The following is a 24,503-nucleotide window of genomic DNA, read 5'->3' on the forward strand; positions in this document are numbered from 1 at the left end:
GTCCTTCCTTGGGCTCCATGCTCAATGGGGAGTCTGCTTGAGGATTCTTTCCCTTCTCCCTCTGGCCTGCTTGTATTCTCTCTCTCCCTTTCTCTCCCCCAGACATCCTTAAATTTTAAAATAAAATAAAATAAATTTTAGGTTAGGTTTCAAGGCCACCTTACCTCATTTGGTGTTATTTACATTTAATAATCTTATATTCTCTTCCATTAATTATACCCTTGGTGAATAATCTAAATATTTATTAATTCTCTCTGTAAAATGGAGTAACAACATTCCCATTATTGTTTCTATCCATTTAATTAGAAAATTTTATTGATTTTCACACTGTACTGTATAGAAAATACAGTCTTCCTATATGCAGAAAATGAACCAGAAATAGAAAGTACAGAAAATATGTTTCATGAAAAACATGGGCAGTTTTTTACAAAAAGATCTGATCTCAGGATGCCTGGGTGGCTCAGTTGGTTAAGCATCTGCCTTTGGCTCAAGTCATGATCCCAGGGTCCTGGGTTCCAGCAGGCCTTGGGCTCCCTTCTCAGCGTGGAGCTTGCCTCTCCCTCTGTCTGCTGCTCCCTGTACTTGTGCACACTCACACTCTCTCTCTCTGACAAATAAATAAATAAAATCTTTTTTTAAAAAATCAGATCTCTGCTTTAGGTCACTTTTACAGTAATATGCAATAAAATGATTGTGTAAACTGAAGTCAAATATTTTGCTACATATTATAACATTGACCTTTACATGGAGAGAGAAACAAAGTGAAAGAAAAGCCTTTGAACAAACCAACTTTGGGGCCAGGAATGCCTTGACAGGAACAATGGGGTTCTTAAGTTTTGTCTTCCTCTTAGTCCTATACCTGCTGCAGGAGTCCAATACTTCCCTCATTCAGCTGAGTAACAATGGCTATGAAGGCATTATCTTTGCTACAGACCCTCGAGTGCTGGAAGATGGAAAAATAATTGAACAGATAAAGGTAAGAAAGAAATGGGGTTTCTATTTGAATTGTGGAGGAGGAAAAACATTGTTAATAATTATGGAAACATCTGAATGCTGCAGGAAGCTTAAAAGCATCATGGTACAGTAAAAATAATGTTGGAATGGCAGAGGAAATTGGAAGTTCAAGGTCGGGTTCTATCCTGTTTGACCATAAGACCAGAGACAAGGCCTAGAGCCTCCCTGATCCTCAGTTTCTTCATCTGTATTCAATGAGCAATTGAATTCATCTGTTCCTCGAACACTGATTTAATGAATACTTAGGACATGGCAGGGAGATGAAAGAATGACTTAATTCCTTGCCCTAATTAATTATTTGCTCTCATGCAGTACACATTCTTTTTATATAATATAGATAATAAAAACATGCAAAATATAGCACGTCGGATGGTAGTATGTTGCCATGGAGTAAAGTAAATCAGCAAAGGGGGATAGCAGTGCTGGTGGGGCTGGGTGGGAGGCTAATGTGTGTTACTGTTTCATGTATGGCAGTCAGGAAAGGACTCACTGTTGATGGTGATATCTGAGTGGCAATCTGAGATGAGTAAGGGAAGAACCCACTGAAAACCTGGAAGAGGGAACAGTAAGCATGCTTGATGTGACCAGCAGGAGATGATGGCAAGGAAGAAGGATGGGGAGAACTGAACATGGGAGACACAGGAGGCCCAGACCACTGGAAAGACTTGGGCTTTTCTTCTTCTGGGTGTCGTGAGAATCCATGGAAGGATTCTGGGCAGAGGAGGGGTATGCTCTTTCATGCATTTTCTGGTATCACTCTGACTGCAGTGTTGAAGAAATTCTGTAAAGGGCTTCTACTTATCATTCATCCTGTATGGCTCTATTACAGCACAGAGGTGTGAAGGGACACCAGGTAGGAAGCTACTGTAGGTGAGAAGTGGTGCTGACCAGGAATAGGGATATTGTGCTAGAGATCATTAAAGTGGTATAATTCTGAACATATTCTGAGGGTATCATAGACAGATTTGCTGATGGTTTAGCAAATGCTGATGGTTTAGCATGGGGGAGAGGGGGAGGGAAAAATAGAACTCAAGGAAGACTTCAAGGGTTTTGGCCTGAACATTAAGAAGGATGGAATTATCATCAGTTGAAAAGGTGAAGACTGTAAATGGGGGAAAAAATAGCAGGTGGGAGATCAGGACTTTTTATGAAGCATTTTGAATTTGAGATGCTTATTAGACATACATATAGATGGAGATAGGAATCTGAATTCAAGGGGGAAATGTGAGTGGAGATAAAAATCTGGGGGTCATCAGTGTGTAGAATGAGATTTAAAGCCATGGGACTAAATGAGTACATTAGGAAGTGCAGATGGAGAAGGGAAATTCTCCAAGACTACACCAAAGAATTTGATTTCTAAAGTTTCTTCTAATTATAGCATTTCACGTAATAAAGAGATTGGCGTTCCAGTCACGCAAATTAGCTCTGCCTGTCCCTGATATCAACAGTTACTAATCCCTTACATTCAATTCCTCCACTAGTGTATCCTTAGGCTCACTGATTTAGCCTTTTGTGTGTGTGTTGCTACCCATCAGAAGCTGATGTGCTTGACCTGGGTCGTGAGCAGGTGACTCTATGGCTGCCACTTATTACCCACTCTGAATAAACTCTTGAAGCATAGCGGTATTCATTTATTGATAACTTTTGAATTCCAGGGAAATATAAAAATTTCTTTACTGAAGAGCACAGGCTTGAATAGCAGTTAATTTAACTGATTCTGAATGATGGCTTCTTAGTATTCAGGAATAATCAGTCAGTTTCAAACTTTTCTGAACATTGGAAATCAGTATTTGAAAGAATTATTTATAGGGGGAAAAAGCTTATTAAAATGTCTTCTACTGAACACCACAAGTAAAAGTTCAATTATTAGTAGTTAGACATGCCTCTGAATTACACAATGTTTCCTAACATTTTTCCCAACCCTCTACAAAGTCTTTGCATTTATATTATGAGGCAACCTTGTGAAAATCTCTCATCCACATTATACAGAAGAGAAAACTGGTAGTTGGAGAAGTAAATAATTTTTCTAAGGTTACATTAAGTAGCACACAATTACATCTGAGATCCAATCCATAGGCTTTGAAGGCTGACAAATCTGGGCTTGAGTTCTGGCTTATATAAAGTAACAAAAACTACTCCTTTTTCTAACTGGTGAACCAACTTGAGGACAATAACTTACTTTGGGGATATTATCTGACCATAGTAAGATTCATGCTGAACTTACTCATAACTCATGATCTGAGATGTCAGTTGTCAATTTTCCTTATTCCTTTTATTCATGTGTCTTTTTGGTTTAAAAGTACTTATTTTTTTGAAATATAGGAATATAATAATATTAATGATCTTTGATCTGATTAGGATATTATAGGAATTCTGAGAAGGAATATTGAAAGAATATTATAGAAATTTTGCTCAGAAAGCCTGTGAGAACAATTATTAGGCACCCTACCATGCCTAAGGGATCATAGTCTTCTGACACAGGGGTCTGTAAAATCCCTCAATGACTTGAGAATATACCACTACCCAAGGCAGTTGCACAGATCTAAAGATACTACAAAGTAAATGTAATCCCTTGGAGTTATGCAATGCACAACCCACACAACTGTATACAGCAACCTACTTTTCCAGTCTGTACCACAATTCAAATCACCATATATATTTTTTATCTCATAGAAGAATAGATAACAATTGCTCCAAGGAAAATGTGACAACTGGCTGATATCTAAATATTCCAAAACAAAAAATGAGGAAAGGCATTCTTAAGGAACAGGTAAAGAATTGATTCATCCACTTTAGGTCAGTGATGAAGTAATTCCCAATCTACTTCAGCAGATCTCTGAAGCCCCTTTCCTAACTCTTAGCTCTCCTAACTCCAATTCTTTGGACCTTTAGTTCTCGGCACTCTGGCTTCTGACTGATCCCATGGCTCTGAACCCAATCAGTTTGCTGATAAATATGAGTCAGCATACTGGACTCTCTTCAAGAGAGCAAGACAGAGAGCCCTGGAGTTCCTGAGGAAGAATAATTCTACTGTGGGCTTGTGTCAGGTCAGGAAGCATCATGGAGGAGAAGAGCCCATCCTGAAGGAAACAACACTGTTACAGGATATTGCCATCAAGACGAAGAGTTTGATATTGTCATCCAGCACCCTGGATCCCTCAGTTATTTGGTGGTTTTGATTATGTAGAATAGATCACCATTAAGAACATTCATCCATGTATTTCTCCTACTATCTCCCTTATCAATCATTACACTTTTGGGTTCAGGATACTGAAGAGTATAAAGTGATATTTTCAGCTGCTCTAAAAAGCTCTGTATCTCCTATGAATTTTTCTATCACTCTACCCCCCAGCCCCAAATCCAGCTGCCTGGTCCTGGAGAGTAAGAGTATAATGAAAAAGCTCTTATGTCCCTTCTCTACAGGCTGTTTCAGCTTGCATCAGCTAAGGCTGCTCTCTATTAAGACTTATTAATGGTAATGATACCAACCAGTTTTTTGACTGCCTATGTGTAGGGTACTATATAACTCATTTCATGTTATGTTCACCTTAAAGAAAGGTTGTAATAGTCCATTTAAAAGATAAAGAAACTAGCCTCAGAGTGTTAAATTGCTCAAACTCTATTACCCAGGAGTTGCTAATGCCAATATTGGAACCAAATAGATGACTCTATAGTCTAGGCCTTTGTAAGGGTAGTTGGGTGGCTTAGTCAAGTAAGTATCTGACTCCTGATTTTAACTCAGGTCATGATCCCAGGGTGGTGAGGTTGAACTCTGTGAGGGGGTCCATGCTGGTCATGGAGCCTGCTTAAAATTCTCTCTCTCCCTCTGTCTCTCTGTCCCTCCAATCCCCAATGCTCACACACATGCACTCTCACTCTCTCTAAAAAGGAAAAAAAAGTCTATGTCATTTTACATCATTTTTCTTAACATCAAACAAAAGCATTTGCCTTTCAGTGAAGGGTTATAGAAAACTCAAAGCCTTTAATGTATAAGATTAAGATGTATTTTTGGACTGACAGTTAGCAGAGTGAGATCCTGCTCACTTGTCAGAGGCCAAAACATGAAAGCTACAAACACGTAAGAGGCAAAATGCTTCTCTTAAAAAATTATATTTTCTAATGATCCCCAGTTTTGCAGTACACTGATTGGTTTAGAGTTAAATGTTTTAGAACATTTAACCAAATGTTTCTATTTCCGATGTTTTAAAAATATTTTTAAACATTTTCAGGCTGATGTATTAGTTGCACCACCTACCTTCCCAGGAAGAGATGAACCATATACATATACTTCACAGCTTGTGAAGAAAAAGGAGAATACATTCATTTCACCCCTGACTTCATCCTTGGAAAAAAAACAAGATGAATATGGACCATCAGGTAGGAATTTGCAAAATACATGCTTTGCAAATGATTCTAACATGCAACTTTGAATCCACGTTAAGCTTACAGGCCTTGGAGTCAGAGTCTCTAGGTTCAAATCCTGACTTATCAATTTTGTGTGACCTTGGGCAAATGACCTATTTTCTCTGTTCTTACCTCCTATAAGACAGTAAATAGAATGTTTCCTGCCTTGTGGAATTGTTGTAAACACTGAGTTAGATGATCTATATAACTGTAGACAGAACAATGTCTATAGTAATTTGAACACAGGACAACAATACATTTTTTTTATTTTAAATTTTTTATTTTTTATAAACATATATTTTTATCCCCAGGGGTACAGGTCCGTGAATCGCCAGGTCCACACACCCCACAGCACTCACCAAAGCACACACCCCCCCAGCAATACATTTTTTAAGACTTACTTTTTAGATTTAAATTTTTTAGTTCTCCACAGCTGGATATTAATCAATCACCAGCTGCTTCCGTGGAAGACAAAGGTAAGGCGAGCTAGAAAGAGTCAGGATGCCAGTTCTTGGCCAAAAGAAAAGACTCACAAGCTGTTAGTTGCTGATATTATCATTCAACCTGTTTGGTTTAGCCAGATGAACTGTCTGTAAGTGATCACTCTAACCTAGAAAAACAACAATTTCATCTAGTTCAATCTAAAAGTTAAAATTATTGGTTCAAATGCACTAAAGCATATTGATACAAATCATTGTTAAAGGAAGGTTCAACTCACATGTAACATTCAGAGGAAATCTTCCTAAATCCTAAAATCTCCTTCTCCCATTACCTTTCAATGAGCACATAGTAAGTCTCTTGTCTCTGTCAAATGTTCAGCTAGCCCTGGTCCTTACTGTCACCTGGACCTGTTCCCCACCCTAACTTACAAGCTCTATCATCCTATCCCACCTCAATCTTATCTGTCCCTCAAACTTGAGTGTGATCATGTCTGTTCTCCTTGGCACCTCTAATCCTTTGCACCTTTCCTAGCTGGTATATCCAGCAAAATCAGTCATTTCAACTATAAGTGTAAATACCTCAATTCCCTCACCATTCATTTCCTTATGTTTCATTCAACTTGCCAAATCCTCTGTACTGAGCTTCTGGCCAGTTTCCTTTGGCTCCTGTTAATGAATTTCCAAGACTGTGAAAGAAAATTATAAAACTAATGCCATTATTATATAAACAGGTTTTCCAAGCTCAGGGAAGCTCTCAAATCTACCCAACAATATTTGAACTTACTTATTCTTGGGTCCCTTTCTTATTCCCCTTAGCAGCTATTTTCAAACTTCTGTTTTTCTCAAGGTCTATAACTACTCTTGGGGTGCCTGGTGGCTCAGTCGGTTAAGCCCCTGCCTTTGGCTCAGGTCCTGGTGTCAGGGTCCTGGGATCAAGAAGGGAGCCTACTTCTCCCTCTTCCTCTGCCTGCCTCTCTGCCTACTTGTGATCTCTCTCTGTGTCAAATAAATAAATAAAATCTTAAAAAAAAAAGCAAAAAAAAAAAAAAAAAAAAAGCTCTACAACTACTCTTTCCAATCCCATCGGCAGATGCCCTGATTGAGAAATCAGAGCCCTATAGTCAAGCTAATTAACATATCTCCTCACATAGTTACGTATCCTTTCCATTTTATTTTATCTTATCTTCTATTTTATTTTATGTTTGTGATGAAAGAACCTGAATCTACTCTCTTAATAAACTAAAGTGGGCATAGGAGGCAGGACAACCTGCCATGCACCAAATCCCTGTTGCAGTCACTGATATGAGGGCTTTCTCCTCCCATACTGAGAGGTACAATTTCACACTTATTAATCTGGTTCCATTTGCCTAGAAAACCTAAAACCTAAATATAATTTTTTACTGAAAACTTTCTTAAAATATTTGAGGAACAATTTTGTCACTTGAATTATGATCATTTATTTGAAATGTTATTCTACAGGTAGACTGTCCATGAGTGGGCCCATCTCCACTGGGGACTGTTTGATGAATACAATGAAGAAGCACCTTTCTACAGTGCTAAGTCAAAAAAAAATCGAAGCAACAAGGCATAACCATTTAAATTTTCTTAATTACTTTAAGTTATAACTTCTTAATTTCCTTAGGTTGATTTCTTTTCAATGCCAATCATTCTTTTTTTTAATCCCATTGCAGATAATAGATGTGATGTCACCAAAGAGTGCTTTTCTGGGTTTCCTTCTTCTGTTTTTTTTTTCTTTATTTTTCTCTCCTTCTTTTTTTGAAAATACACCTTACAGTAACTACTTATCTATTTAAAATACACATAACTTCAAGAGCCTTTGGTAGCCAATTTGGCATATTTTTATACCTCTCTACCATAGCTGCCAGAACTCATGTGTGCTGAAATTGTATTCTGTGTAAGGGGTTGTATAGTATATGCCAAGTCAAAATTATTTATACTACATAAGAACAAAAAAATGGTTAATAAATAGTAGTAAATGCACACTAAATTAAAAATCAATCTTCAGAGGGGCAGATAAGGATTTCTTGGGATTTGTAAAGTTCATTTAAAAATACTGATCTAAAAATATCATGGTTAATCATAGATGAGCCTCTTAGCTCTGAGATCAAGAGAGAAAAATGATTTTTGGTAGTTGGTTTAAATTAAATACCACCAGCTTAATCAATCTTAGATGCCCTGTTGGGTCTATGGACTTATCAGAAAAAGTATAAACTGAAAGATACTTGAGTTCATTGAAGGCCATTCCTCTGCTCTATTGTCCCACCAGTTTTAGCACATGTATTTAAGAAGTATTACATTGATTACATTTGTTTATATCATATTCCCCCTAAATGTCTAGTCTCTGCTATAGAATAGTCATCATGGTTGTTAACACAGATATCATTATGTTCAATGAGTTCTGGGACAACATGGCACCATTGCATACACATACACATATTTAGGAGAATACACATATTCTCCTAGAAGCATACACATATTTAGGAGACTCCCTAAATGACTGAATGAAATCTAGTAATTGCTTCTTAAATTTGAACTGGAAACACATTGAAAAGATGGGATACATTCACATTCCAGCATATATGTCACAAGCACTACAACCTGCGGCCAATTCCATGCAATAGCACTTATGTCAAAAATGTCCCTACCAGTAAAGACTACTGTCTTAGGCAGTACCTCAATCTTTCCTTTAAGCCACATTTCACTTTGGATCAAAATATCCCTGAAAAACCAAAACACTTGTAGCTATGTCATATCATATTCGTTTGGAGATAACTTCTTTGAAAAGAATTCTACAAAGAACTTCAAGCTGAGGTAGTACCAAGAGTAAATGTTTTCACAAGTTGCCCCTTCCAGGTGCCAATAGTGCATTTATCATCACAAGACCTCCAGAAGAGAAGTTTGGAAAAGGGGAGTCTCCAGCCATTATTATTAACAGGACAGCAGACAGCAGCAGCTTTAATCACAACAGGAAACTCAGCCTTTGCATATACTAGACATCCCACTTAAAATTTCTTTCTGCAATTTCCTGAAAAACAAAATTGCTCTGGTAGGAACCCTTAAGTGTTGCTGTCAAAAATAGAATGTGTATAGTACATAAATAAGAATAAAGGTCTTGATATACAGGTCATTATTAAAAACCTTGATAGAGGGACGCCTGGGTGGCTCAGTTGGTTAAGCAGCTGCCTTCCGCTCAGGTCATGATCCCAGCGTCCTGGGATCGAGTCCCACATTGGGCTCCTTGCTCTGTGGGGAGCCTGCTTCTCCCTCTGACTCTGCCTTCTACTCTGTCTGCCTGTGCTCGCTCTCGCTTGCTCTCTCTCTGACAAATAAATAAATAAAATCTTTAAAAATAAATAAAAAAAAAACCTTGATAGAAAGACTACTTAAGATTTTCAAAAATTTTAATTGTTAAGTTGCCTCAAAGACTGATTGTTACATATTTTCAGATGTTCCACAGGCATTACTGGTATAAACAGAGTTTATAAGTGTCAAGGAAACAGATGTACAATTAGAGCATGCAGGATTGATTCTGAGACAAAACTGTATGAAAAAGATTGCCAATTCTTCCCTGATAAAGAACAAACTGAAAAGGCAACCATAATGTTTATGCGAGATATTAATTCTGTAAATATGCCAACTGTAATTTAACAGCACATGTTTATATTCAAAGGAGATGTTATCATCTTTATAAAATATTTGTGCAGGTTACCTGATAAATTAGATGTATTAATAATAGAGTTCTTTAAATATTAACTGGCCTATGGAAAGCACAACTACTGTTAGCTAACTAGTGTTAGCTAGCTACTGTTAGTTATTATTACAATTATTCAAAATCTGTTACTATTATATGATTCCTTAAACAAATCTTATTTCATTAAATAAATGATATATTTGCCAAACATATTTTTTGTTTCTCAGATTTGTTATTGAATCTTAAATGCGTTGTATATAAAAAGTTTCTTTCACTTTATTAACCTTTTAGGTTGTTGAATTCTGTAATAAAGAAAACCATAGCAGAGGAGCTCCAAGCCTACAAAACAAAATGTGCAATTCCAGAAGTACATGGGAGGTGATCAGCAATTGTGAGTATTTTAAAAACACAACATCTTTGGTGGCACCACCCCCTCTACCTGTCTTCTCACTGCTGAAGATCAGAGAAAGAATTGTGTGCTTAGTTCTTGATAAGTCTGGAAGCATGAGTGTAAGTGTATGAGCCCATTTTCCCTGGATGTGGGGACACAGAAGTGATTGAATAGCTAAGAATACTCTGAACACTACCTGCTTGTTCTAAGTTGCATGGTGGCCCAAGTTGCATCCTACAATGATGATCTCAAGAGGAGCAGTAAATATTGTAAATGAAGAAGTGTGGCAATAGAGTTAAAAAGTCCTAACCCAAGATCCAGCTCCAGAAAATGGAGAGTTTATTGAGAGGCACTTTTAGACCCTTTAGTAAAGCCTTAGGATCAGAACTAAAGATTTTTAATATGGACATGCTTTCTACTGGAAACACTTAATATACATGAGGAGAGAGTGTATTAGGGCCCCTGAACTCCATTCCAAGTCAAGGAACAAGATCAACCAGGAGAATTGTTAATATGGCTTTACCTTATTTGCATAATCTATATAAATTACCTCTTTATACTCAAAGACACAGACAAAAATCATCACTATAATGAAGATACAGTCAGATTCAGCCATTCATTCCTTCTTCTATCATTCAGTGAATGGAGGGCACTGTGCAGGGCTCTAGGAATAGAACTCATATCCTTAAAGAGTTCAGAGTTGAAAATTTTCTCTCTCTTCCCCATTATCTGGTTAACTCATACATATTGGACTCTTGGCTGGACTAATGGTCCTTCTGCCAATCGCCCATAATGACCTGTGCAAACCTTTATTACCATATATTATATTGAAATTACACATTTCTCTCCCACTAGATTAGGAACTCCTCTAGGACTTGAAGCAGTGTTCTCTTCATCTTTGCATTCCTTTTGCCTGAAACGGAGTTTATCATGTATAAGTACTCAGTAAATAATTGCTGAAATGGACTACAAATGAGTGGACATATGTGATAAGGGACCCAGAAGGATGGCACATTTGAGGCAGAACAGAAATGTCTTCTAACAAAAGGGGCCTGGGTGGTTACTGAAAAGCACAGAAGATGACACAGTTGAATGAAATAATCCACAATAGCAGAGTTTCAGAAAGAGCATCAGAATGCTGGGAACCTATCCATAGATTTGTTCTAGGAAGTGTTGCTGTGGAGAGAGGAAGCTCCTTATTGGGAAAAGATGAGCAACCTCTTTTGGACAAGATACGGGTAGAGATAAGTTTAAGGGTAAAACAAAGGGGTAGAGAGAAAGCCCTCAAAGATGGAGATATAATAGCAGTTTTTCATGATGACTTTGTTCTAGGTAGTTCAGAGGGAAATTTGGATTGTGTTGGGGGTGGGGGGTACCACAGATCAGTTGGTGATGAGGGACTGGAAAAGACAAACGCATGAAAGGGCTTACATCCTGGGCATTCACCTAGGAAAGAGGGATGTGAATTTTAAAGAGTTCTTTGGTAATTAATTCCAATTAATTCCATTTAATCCATTGGTAGGGAAGTGGTGAGGAGAGGTTAGGAGCAGAAGAGGAAATGGGGGGAGAGAGGTACTGACACTCTCAGATTGCAGCTGGAGTAAGTTTCATCTTTTGGGAAGTCCCCAAGTGGAAGGGGAATTTCAGTCTCTAGATGGAGTCCTTGATAGTCTGGTTTGATACTGTGGGATCTGGGGAGCGTTTTCATCTTGACACAACTGGAACAGAGGATCCCAGGAGTTATTAGGCAGTCTCTAAGGTGTGAGTCACCACCCCCCAATTCCAACCCAACCCCCACCCTATCCTCCACCTCTAATTTGGGTGCTTAGCAGCCAAGAATACCTTAGTTAAAGCCTATGTTCCTTACTATGCCATAAGTGTTCCCTAATATGTATAACTATATTTTTCAGTTTTATCAATTGAAAGAAAATTGTGTTCTTTAATAACACTAATTACTACTGGTAAAAAATTAACAACAAATACTATTCACTCGTTTTACATAATCTGCTATTATTTCCCAAATGAAAACGCTTTGGTTGTTTTTCTTGATCTTTTTTATTCAGGGTTTTAATCGCCTGAATCAAATGAATCAAGCAACAAAACATTTCCTGCTGCAGACCATTGAAAATGGATCCTGGGTGGGAATGGTGCACTTTGATAGTACCACCAACATTAAAAGAAATCTAATCCAAATAATAAGCAGCAAGGAAAGAAACAACTTCTTGGAGAGCTTAACTACAGAAGCTAATGGAGGAACTTCCATCTGTGCTGGAATTAGATCAACATTTCAGGTGCAAACCATATTGCAAATGTAGTTTGTTCTTTTTTTAAAAAATAAGGTTTAGTTTGCATACAATACCTTACTAGTTTCATAGTGATTTGATATTTTTATACATTATAAAATGAAAAGTCTAGTTAACTACTTGTTACTATACAAAATTATTCCAGTATTAGTAGCCATATTCCCTATGCTGTACATTATATCTCCATCACTTATTTATTTTATGACTTAAAGTTTGTACCTCATAATCCATTCACCTAGATTCTTTTTTATTTAAATTCTATTAGCCAGTGTATAATATGTCATTAATTTTTGATATAATGTTCAATGATTCATCAGTTGTATGTAACACCCAGTGCTCATCATATCAAGAACCCTCCTCAATGTCCATCAGCCAGTTACTCCATCCCCCCACCCACCTCCCCTTCCACAACCTTCAGTTTGTTTCCTGGACTCAAGGGTCTCACGGTTTGTTTCCCTCTCTGTTCCCTTCTGCATCCCAATGCTCATAGCAGCAAAGTCCATAATAGTCAAACTGTAGTTTCTTCTTTTTGTATGATTAGGACATTTTTATGTTAAACGCTGCCACACATACATACTGCCTAATTTTAACATGACTAATACAAAGAAGCACAGGACTAAGCTTATAGAAAAAAATTATTGAATTATTTTTTAATGGATCAGTAAATCAATGAATAAACTGATGGGTAAATAAATGACTATTAAAATGCCACTAGAGTATAAACCAAATCAAGTCAGGGCTTTGTTTTGTTACCACGAAGTAGTCGGTATTCAATAAATATTAAATAAATATGTGTGTTTGGGCAGCAAAACTTGACAACTCCTAAGACAATGAAGTAAGTTATATGGTATGATTCCACTTTTGGCCAATCTTCATTTCAGTTTCTATGACACTCAGCTGGGGAAAACTGAAGTTTATCAAGGCAGATGTAGCAGGGGCTGTTAGTCATGATTAGGGTCAAGAATACTGGTCAGAACATGAATTTTAACATCAGAGTACTGGCTCTACCACCTACTACTATGTGATCTTAGGCAAAGTTTGCAATCTCTTCGGACTCCCAGTGACTTATCTATAAAATATAAGAAAACACGAATGCCTATCTCATAGTACTATTATGAAGATTAAATAAAATGCTATATTTATGTATATAGAAAAATATTATATAGTAAATATATATTTCACAAATGTCATAATAATTACAATGGTCATGCATATTTGGATAAAAATAAGATTCATAATTATATTCATATATATTCATTATATATTCATAAATATATATTTCACTCAGACTTGTAGGGGAGTGTGATGGGAATGCTGTATAAATGCAATAAATGTATAAAGCATTTTCTATCTTTTAGTCTGATTTTAATGTATGTCAGAGCATATTTCACATATATTACAATATATAAAAGCCATTGTTCACCTAAAAACATGCAAAAATTATGATGAGTCTGGTCACTCTGTTCCCTGACACCAGCTTTATTAGGAATATCTAAATTCTAAATTCTTTTGTTTTTTTATTTATTTAAATTCAATTAATTAGCATATAATATATTATTTGTTTCAGAAGTACAGGTCTATGATTCATCAGTTTTATATAATACTCAGTGCTCATTATCCAAACCCTCTTCTGCAAATCTACACACACCTCCACTTCAAGTTCATGAAAGCCACTGATAATGTCATTTGTTTATAACCAAAAATAAATTCTTTTTATCCTCTCTTATAGGCACCCAGATTCAGCACTCTGAGTTTCAAACTATTTGGCTTTATAAGAAATGGGTTCAAGCCACAAATAGAACTCAATTTCAATAAATAAAATTCATGTATTCTCTGAGCACCACTAATACTCTTAGTTTTGTGCTCATTACTACTAGAGATAAAATAAAAGTTATATAACAAGATTCCTAATCTTGACCTGTTTAGAACTTTCCATATCTTTTCTTTATAAACATACTAACGGTTCCCTAATTTGAAATCATTAACCTTTTTTAAAAGTAGAGGTGGAGGGTATTAAGATGGTGGGTATTAAGGAGGGCACGTATTGCATGGAGCACTGGGTGTAGTGCAAAAACAATGAATAGTTACACTGAAAAGAAATTTAAAAAAAAAAGTAGAGGTGGAGTTTTAAGGCACCTAGTTGTATATGCAATAAATTTTATACACTAAAGTCTTGTTAGAGTGTAGTCTAGTCAGAGAAAGCAGAGAACTATTTAATGCTACATTCTGCAGCTATATTTTTGGTATCTGATTGACCTGAGTCCTCAGACTGAAATGTCATTGTCATTTAACCTGCACCCACATAACTTCATTTGAGCAAACATTCCCTGCAGCAGACAGACAGAAAATAAAATCATGTTTAAGTTCTCCTAAAAGTTGTTGATTGTAGATTCTATTATTTAAAACAGACGCTATCTCTTCTTTTCTGCACACTTTTATTTTCTCCGCACATTTTTTCTAGTATCCTGTAAGTCTTTTGGTCTAGGAACACCAATAGTTATGCTCTGATTGTATCTGCAGGTAATTAGAGAAGTATACCCTCAAATAAATGGATCTGAAATTGTCTTGCTGACTGATGGGGAGGATAATTCTGCAAAGAACTGTATTGATGAAGTGAAACAAAGTGAGGCTATCATTCATTTGATTGCTTTGGGACCATCTGCTGATCAAGCCATCATAGAGATGAGTGCTATAACGGGTGAAATATGACCCATATATATAAGTCCTTTGATAGCAATGCATAAGTGTAAAGGCTCACAATGATTTCTCTCAAGCTCTTGCCCTGTAGGTGCTCTGCAAGACCTTGAAACCAGGGTCAAACCAGACCTGATCTCTGTTCACAAGGTGCTCACAATCCAGCTGGCTGGAGAGACATAAAAAACTACTAATCAAATAGCATAATCAGATAACATCCCTTCATGACAGGAGAAATATACAGAAATAAGGCACTATGTGAGCAGAGGAACCATAAATTCTCCCAGGTTTGTACAGAGTCAGAGAAAGAAGGAATGAAAGATGAGGTGACTTCTGAGCTGGGCCTTGAACAAGGTTTACTTTTTCTGGAGACAGGAGGAGTGCGAGAAGATGATCAGGTCATGAGCAAAAAAATCATGTTGGGTGATAGTGGAGAGATAGTGGGAAATCCATGAAACCAGGGCATAGGCTTTGGGATTGGGGGTAGGGGCCAGATGGGATTAATAGAGGCTCAGGCTGAAAAAATCTAAATAACAACAAAATTTCCTGATGAACTACAGGGTAGATGTTATCTTGGGTACAGAGACTGAATGAAAATGGACCACATGTTTTCAGTGCCTTCTTAAACGTAGTAGAATAAACAAAATTTATAACATTGTGAATATGAATTATTGTATTGGGTTGACTTCTAATGCTACCAAATATATACTTGTTTTTTAATGCTTAGTTGCACAAACTTCCATCATTTCAAAGTACTTTCATGGCCGTTATAAAATTTATTTTTGTTCCAAGGGTCCATCTCAATTTGTCTCTATTACATACCACTTTTCTATCTCCCCACTGCCAGTTATTGTCAGGATACCTCAATATGACAGCTCTTCAACTTTTCTGAACTGATTCTGACCCACTTTGGCTGAAAAATCTGAAGGCCAGAACTACCATAACTGTATCTTAAAAGTCAATAATTACCCTAAAGGGCAGCATAGTTTGTGAGCTCTAATACATGGAATTATAAAATCTTCTTTCATATTCTGTGATTATTTCACACATTTCAGCCAGGAATATTTCTGTAAGTGGGATATAAAGACCGCTTACTTTTCCTAGTTATGACAGTTTTAAATTAACATTTTATTGTTAATCTTTACACATACTTGACTTTGTTCTATATTAATAATATATACTGAAACTATGATTTTGTTTACCCTGCTACCTTATTAACCATTAAAATGTGATAGGGAGGGCGCCTGGGTGGCTCAGTGGTTTAAGCCGCTGCCTTCGGCTCAGGTCATGATCTCAGGGTCCTGGGATCGGGTCCCGCATCAGGCTCTCTGCTCGGCGGAGAGCCTGCTTCCCTCTCTCTCTCTCTGCCTGTCTCTCCATCTACTTGTGATTTCTCTCTGTCAAATAAATAAATAAAATCTTTAAAAAAAATGTGATAGGGATGTATTTTCTAGAAATCAGCCTACTTAATGTATTTAATTTTAGGAGGAAACCATTTTTGTGCTTCTGATGAAGCCCAGAACAACAGCCTCATTGATGGTTTTGGGGCTCTTGCATCAGGAAATACTGATCTTTCCCAACAGCCTCTTCAGGTCAGAGTCACCACTCCTCAGGTCTTTGTGTTTACATTTAGCCATAACCAAAAAAATAATTCAGTTGTTACAAGTTTTGAGTCCTATATTTTTCTAAAAGTACACTTTTAATTAAAATTAAAATTTCAGTATGAAATAGAAATTATTTTTTAAATATGACTAAATTAAGTAGTGAAATATATATGTATATATATTTTTTCTTTTCCCACAGAGTTTGGTTAAGGGATAACATCAAAACTCAACCATGTTAAATTTTCTGCCAAAAATAGACTTTGTCTTGTAAGATAGCTTTCATTTGTCTATGAATGCATAGAAGTATCTCACACTTCCAAGATTTCCTCTACTTGTCACTGCTGTGAAATAGATTTAAATTAGATGAATGCGTTTAAGAACCCAGTTTGGAAATGGAAACAAAGTATCTTGGAAATAATTTATCAGAAAAAAGACAGTGAATTATCATTGCATATCTACAAATTTAGGGCTTATCTTACTTCTTCAACCACTTTTTTCACTGACTTTTTATTTTATTCATCTCTCTTCTGAACTCTACTTCTTTTCTCATTTGTGTTTCAACAATACCACCATTTTCTATTTAGATTAAAAAATTTTGACAACTTCCTTCTTCATTCTTCATTCACATCTCATGTAAAATGTCAACACAGCCTGTTTCCTTCAAAATATTTTTACAAAATTATTTCTATCAATATCCATTCCTACCAAGTGTGTATCATGTAATTTCACCTTCCAGTTCACTAAGTCACTTTCCACATTACAACTTGCCAGGATCACCAAAACAAATCTATTTTCCTCTATTCTCCAACAATGAAGAGTAAGAAGGTATAAGATTCAGAGTTAAGACAATATGTGCAGATCGGTTTGGAAGTTGGGTTTGCAGCCTCACCCTGGAAGTAGTTTAAAAATTGATCTGAGATCTAGCTTGGCAGTGTATGGAGAATAAACTGAAAGAGAATAAAGTTCATTTCTGAAGGTTTCAATCTGGATGACTGAGAAAACACTGATAAAATTGACATGTAAACAGGGAGAAGTGATTTTGAGGCTATTATTTTCGGCTCTATTTTAACCTTGGGTTTTGTGGGACATTAAAATGGAATACTCCAAAGGGGTTTTAAAAGTAAGAGCGAAATATGGGATATCATCCAGAAAGGAGGCACATGCATGCAGAATACACTCAAAGTTTCAAGAATGGCTTTCTAAATGATGTGGAAAGTGCGGAAATTTCTGTTCCCCTCACCTGTAATGTCTATAGGTCCTTAAGTAGAGAAATAACAAAAATAAAAGAAATTTTTGAAATGTTAACCTGGGTTTGTGTAAATGATATATAGGTCTTGGGAGAGAATAGTGAGAATAGTTAGAGGTATGTTGCAATAATCTGAGTAGATGGGAACCTGAATTTGGATGGTGGCAGCTAGAATACAGAGAAAAGGCTGCATCTCACTCTTTACTCAGTCATTTCCCCCTAGTACTACCATGTAGCCAAAGCCTTCCAACTGTCTTAGACTTTCCTCATGGGGTACCTGAAAAAGTTACTCAATTCAGATGTAACTTGATAATACTTGGTCCACTCAAACACATGCTCACTTCACATAGGACTGAGATTTTTGTCATTACAATGATGTCTCAGTGGTAGAATTCACTCTCTTCTATCAGCACTGGTATGAAAATATTTTTGTTTAAGACTGGTTTAGAATAGAAAAGACACTTCCCATCATTCCTAAAATGACACACTTAGGGAAAGCACCTTCTTGGTCACTGGACAGACTTGGCTTTCCTTGATGAAGAGCCACCCACAAAGACTTGAAAAACTTTCTTCAAAGCTCCTCTCAGAGAACATCCTATCTTTCACATCTCTTTACAGGATTCCAATCCTCACAGTTTGTCCCCTTTCCACAACCAATGTCTGTTATCAGTCAGGAAGGTCTGATTCAGGAAGTTGAGAACAGCAAGAATTCCGAACAATAATTTCTTAGGCACAAATCACTAAGAAAGCCCAGGCGGAGTGAGTGAAACACAAGCAAGCAGATGGCGTTAAGTGATAGAACTTGAGCCCCTGGCAGAGAAGCGGGAAACAGGCAAGAGTAATTCCCAGCAGCTAGAAAAAAGTACAACATGTAGTCTCGGGAACTGAGGCCCAAGGACAGGTAGAACCACCAAAACAGATGCAGACATCTCTAGAGCATCAGATACCAGGTCTGAAAAGCAGAAAACAAGACACAGAGTTGGCCATGCTCTGTTTCCCTGGTCTGTATGGGTGAACAGTACCTTTTTCCCAGACTCTGGATTGTTCTGGGAACTGATCCTTCTTTTGAGAGGGCAGTGAGCAAGGAAATTACCATACTGATAACCTTCTGAGTTGTCAGAATTTTCTATCAGTATCTTTTGCAATGTAATTAATTCAGTCAATTTATAATCCTATCATCAAATAGCATATGCCCTGTGAAAAATTTAGAAGGTAAAAATGTTCTTTGGTGCATCTATGTGCCATCATCGGGTATAATAATATTTTCCTCAACTATTTCCTGAGTTTTCCTCTTTTCCCAAACCCTGACATGCTACATTAAAACTTAAGCTGCATCTTGCTTCATTTCTCAAGGTTTCACCAGATGGCTACTGGTATGCCTTTACCTAAGAATGTGTTGGTGATAAACAATGACTTGGAGCAGAAGTTCTCAAAGTTTAGCCTGCAAAGGAATCACCTGAAGGGCTTGTTATAACACAGAATGCTACGCCCTTCCCTCGAAGATCTAAGTAATTTGCATTTCTAATATGATCAAGAGGCATGCAGGTAGTGCTTGTCTAAGGATCCCATTTCAAGAACTGCTGTCTTAGAGGTTGAACCCCTGAGAAATGTGTTTGCAATTTGATGAATAACTCTAGTATTGGTGATACCAAGAAATATACTTATGATATAATATTCCTTAGCTCACCTAAATGTTTATTCTAATAATAAATGGGGGTTTTCCATCACCAGACCAGGGAGTTAATAGATCATAGAGCAAGAGGTAAGGATATAAAAACAAAACAAAACAAAACAAAAAGTAGCTGAAGTCAAAGTAAGTCATTTTGAGGTGACTATGGTAAGAATTAAATCCTACCCAGATGCTTTTTCTTAGTGGAGATCCTTTTGATTTGAACAGGAGATGAGATAATTATGTGTTTAGGTAAGAGCTGTAAGAAAACCATTTGGCTAAAGTATGTAAAAAAAGTACTATAATAGTCTGCATAGAAGCTGATAAAGTGAAGGTATTTACTACACATATATAAGTACCTGATTTATATATATATGCATATATACAACAAAAATGTATATCAATTTAACAAGATACTGGTTGGTAAAGCATAATAGAAATATTCCCTAATGAGTCAACCACAAAATAGCCTGATTGAGGGGATGTGCTTATAAAGTCCATATGCTTGGCTTAGAAAATGCACAATTTTTCTTTTTCTTTACAATAGTACTTTATTCCTTCATTTCTATGACAATGTGCCGATTCTTTCAAGAATTATGGGGTGTACTCCAGATATTTTATAGCTTATTCAGAAAACGGCAGATATAACTTTAAAGTACGGGCTCACAGAGGGACAAATGTGGCTGCACAATACTTACGGCATCCACTGACTAGAGCTGCACATATACCAGGATGGGTAGTGGATGGTAAATAATGATATCTGATATCTGGCTTGAATAATTGTGAGTTAACATGATTAAAGCTTCGAAAATTTTACAACTCAAAGTACAGCTTTTCTCATTTCTGAAATGAAGTTCTCAGTCATACTGTGTTTGCTTCCGAAATAACCTAAGCTTTGGTATAGGGTCTGGCATCTAGCAAGCACTCAATAAATGTCAGCCAATATATATTAGTTTGGAGCACCAAACCAATGAGAGACCAAAAGAACCCCTCTGGCTAGAAGTGCATTTTTTTTTTTAAATATTTTATTTATTTATTTGACAGAGAGAGAGATCACAAGTAGATGGAGAGGCAGGCAGAGAGAGAGAGAGGGAAGCAGGCTCCCTGCTGAGCAGAGAGCCCGATGCGGGCCTCGATCCCAGGACCCTGAGATCATGACCTGAGCCGAAGGCAGCGGCTTAACCCACTGAGCCACCCAGGCGCCCTAGAAGTGCATTTTTATCCTGTTAACCTGCTAGTTTCGCTTCTGTACAAACGCTTACTTTTTTCGCGCCTGCGGGCCCCCTGAACCAATCCGCTGGCGCCAAGTATGCCTGTTCAAACTGTCAACCAATCAGCTCAGCCCCACCCGAAACTTGTTTGTATCTGTCTATAAAAACCCTGCACCAACCCAGCTCTGGACCTCTCCGTGTTATCGGCAACCAGCGGTGCAGAGGTCCAGGTTCGAACCTGCAATAAACGACCCTTGCTTGCTGCTTGGCTTTGACTCACGTCTCTGGTGGTCTTTTAAGGTGGGAGTAATACTCAGTTGGTATTTCACCAACATCAACAACAATATATCAAATTTCTAACTCAAGATGAAGAAAAACAGGTTAATGTGTGTAAAAATTTATGTACCTAAATACACGCTTGTGGCAGAATTTATTTTTCGGGTTACATAGATACCTGATTCAGTTTATAAAGATACTAAATAAGTAAATATTTATTTTGAATGTTTTTAGTAAGTCAAAAGCAAAAATGTGTAGAGTAAGATGACGACTATTTGGATTAAGAATGCATTCTTTGTTAGCTTTCCTTCAGCTTGTCCCTTATCTTATGACCTTTAGGGGTTCTCTTTGGCAATCGGAATATAACTTGAAGTATTATTCCTTAGACTTGTAGCAGGGAGGAAGAGAGAAGCCTGGCACAAATGGTTTAAAGGGAAACAGTAAAAATTTCCCCAAGTTTACTCCTAGCCTGAAGATAATTTGAGAAATAAAGCAATTGTTTTTTAAAGGACATATATTGAATTATATAACATTATTCCCATTCAGTGCAGCTTTAATTCTAAAGTGATTTGTTATCCAATTCTATCCCACAATATCCTGGTCAGGATGCTAAAGAAAAAAATTCTGCCACCAATTGGATGTTTATGACTCTGTCACCAAACTTAGTAAAATGTGACTGTGTACATTTCATATTTCACTACATATGAAAAAAGGGGAGGAGCAGGGAAATGTAGAATGAAGAATTTAATTCATTTAGTTCTAAAAATACTAGTATAGACTTTCTCATTAAATACTGCAAATTTTTAATGCAGGAAAAATTGAAGGGAATCCACCAAGAGTTGAAATTGACGAGGATACTCAAACAGCCTTGGAGAGTTTCACTAGAACAGCATCTGGAGGTGCATTTGTGATTGCAAATGTTTCAAAACTTCCCTTGCCTGACCTGTACCCACCAAGTCAAATCATGGACATTGAGGCCACCTTTGAGGGGGATGGGATCAGTCTAACATGGACAGCACTAGGAGATAATTTTGATGTTGGAAAAGGTAAGGATGAAATGACATGTAGTGTTGATTAAGTGAAAGGTGCTCATGGCAAAAGCAAGGGTATAAGCGTAGATGGGAGGAGAAGAATTTTTAATTAACTGCTCAGTGAAGTATTAATTTTATAATCTGATATTTTCAAATCAATCAAACATGACACATTATAAAGTGGTACACATTTCGGACAAAGAAGATAGCATTTAGGAGTTTAAAAATCAATTAAGCTTTCACTGAAAAATTAGTAAGACTTTGGCTATGAGTATAAGCTTTGCACAACTAAACATTTTTGAGGAGAATGGATAAAAAAGAATTTAACATGATATTCTCCAGTTTCTAAGATATACCTAATTTTTTTTTCTTAGCTGAACAGTGTATCATAAAAATAAGTGGAAGTATCCTGGACCTAAGAGACAATTTTGATAATGCTCTCCAAGTAAGCATTACTGATCTGTTACCAAACGAGGCCAACTCCAAAGAAACCTTTGCATTTAAACCAGGAAATATCTCAGAAGAAAATACAACTCACATATTTATTCCCATTCAAAGTGTGGATAAAAGCAATTTGAGATCAAAACTATCCAACATTGCACAAGTAGCTTTACTTATTCCTCAAGCAGAACCTGGTCCTGATGAAAGTCATCCTAATTCCGGAATTAGCATTTCTTCTTTGGTGTTGTTAGTGGTTGGATCTGTGGCAGTTGTCAGTTTTATTTTAAGTGCCACCATTTGTATCATACACAAGAAAAAAATTTCAAGAAGACCTAGAACAGGATTTTAAAAAACACAACAAAAAACTGAATTTCTAAGTTCATTCTTGTGATCATGAATTCATAAAAATAATTTTAAGAGTTCTAATAGGGATACTTTGATTAAATATAAATGTCCAGGGGTACTTGGAAAATTGATAAGTTAATATTAAAGTTCAAATATTTTGTTTATTTATTTGTCATAAAGAATGATGAATAAAGATTTTTTATATTGATACCTGATATTCATGTTGATTTTCTGATACAAAAGTTATCTAGAACAAAAATTCAAGAAGAATAAATAAATTAAAGAACAATAAATTCTGTCAAGAAGTTAAAATTATCTATTTCAGTAGTCAAAATTCAAGTGTAGGAGAGCAAGTAAATAATACGTGAGAAAAAATAAATTTGGTCTTGGTACTTTTATGTTTAAATTGATATTATTGCTTTCACCTAAAGTCTCTACTTATATACTAATATATATAAAACATGAATAAGTTCATGTTTACTATAATTCATTGACATGGAAAATACTAGTAAATAAAAATCAATAACCATCTGTCAAACCACAGTTTTTCCTGATTTCAGCTCAATACAATCATTCATATATATATATATTTTTTTTTTCCAGTTAAAAAGCCATTCCTCCCTGTGTACTTTTTCTTTTATTATAGGAAAGAATTATTGAAGGTACTGTCTTCTGCCCTTGCTTTCAGATAAAGAAAGAAAACTAAAAAATTTAAAATATAACATTTTAATTATTACTCCAATTATAGCCTAAAAGTTACACCAAAGTAATAAATGAGATTAATTAAATTAAATCAATTAAAGAGAGAATGTAGATTGGGAAGAGCATTAAAGTTCACATTATAATCCATGGCCAAATCTGCCAGAGACCATAATGATACAAACAACATGGGACATAAAGCACCTACTCTCTTACATAGGAATTCTTTCAGCACAGTGGAAAGCCATAGTTATAAGCTTTATGGAGAAAAGGTAGGAAAGGGATAAGTATAAGACATCTGGCCTTTTACCAAACAGGGAATAAAAGCCTAAAATTCTATGTTGGCAGTAGAAATAATATGTGACAACCAGACATTCTCTGTGTCCTCTCTACCCACCCCCCTGCTCTAGAACCAAAGCCCACCAACCAGGTTATTATCGCCCTGATGTTCCAGCATAAAAGCTATGCTTAGGAAGGTCTCAGTAGGGCACTCTCAGGTCAGACTTCCAGGTTAAATCCTAGTTTAGTTTTATTTTCAGATCTATAGCAGTCACTAATTGTTGAGTTAGTAAAAATCAGACAAATCACTGAATGGTTACATTGTTAGAGTTAGTATAGGCTATATAATTCAAAGGACCTAATGCAAAAGAGAAAATAAGGGATCCCTGTTCAAAATCAAAAAGAATTTCAAGATGGCAATGGCAAAGCATTGTATGAGACCTATTCTCTATGCAAATGCACAGGTCTCTTGCCCATGAAGCCAATCCTGGCTGTAGTTTAGAATCAACTGGTGATAGTATATATAACATGGGATCTCTGCATGGGCTTTTTTTTTAATGGCTCCATGGCATCATTCATACTCTAATAGTTAATTAGATCTAGTTAATCACCAAAGAAAGTATCAGGTTTAGAAAAGGAACCTCAGTGCTATTGCCTTTCATGGGGAATCTAACTACAGAAAATAAATCTAAACTTTCCTAGTAAATGAAAAGAGACAGCCCTACAATGGAGAAGGAAAACCTC

At 36.4% G+C, this 24,503-nt stretch overlaps 1 protein-coding gene across 1 annotated transcript; it reads left to right on the forward strand.

Moving 5' to 3' along the window:
- Positions 1-820: 820 nt before the first annotated feature.
- On the forward strand, positions 821-22,740 carry LOC131810526 (calcium-activated chloride channel regulator 4-like; the record flags this gene model as incomplete). Its single annotated transcript, XM_059138526.1, is given in 15 exon segments — positions 821-976; positions 5,039-5,092; positions 5,244-5,295; positions 5,298-5,362; positions 5,364-5,401; positions 7,344-7,422; positions 7,424-7,443; positions 9,326-9,503; positions 9,862-10,080; positions 12,025-12,252; positions 14,785-14,962; positions 16,444-16,550; positions 20,052-20,223; positions 21,777-22,010; positions 22,370-22,740. Coding segments are annotated over 15 exon segments (2,151 nt in total), but the record flags the coding sequence as incomplete, so codon positions are not given.
- Between the last annotated feature and the right edge of the window lie 1,763 nt (positions 22,741-24,503).

The sequence above is a fragment of the Mustela lutreola genome, chromosome 10 (assembly GCF_030435805.1).
Source record: "Mustela lutreola isolate mMusLut2 chromosome 10, mMusLut2.pri, whole genome shotgun sequence".
Lineage (NCBI taxonomy): Eukaryota > Metazoa > Chordata > Mammalia > Carnivora > Mustelidae > Mustela > Mustela lutreola.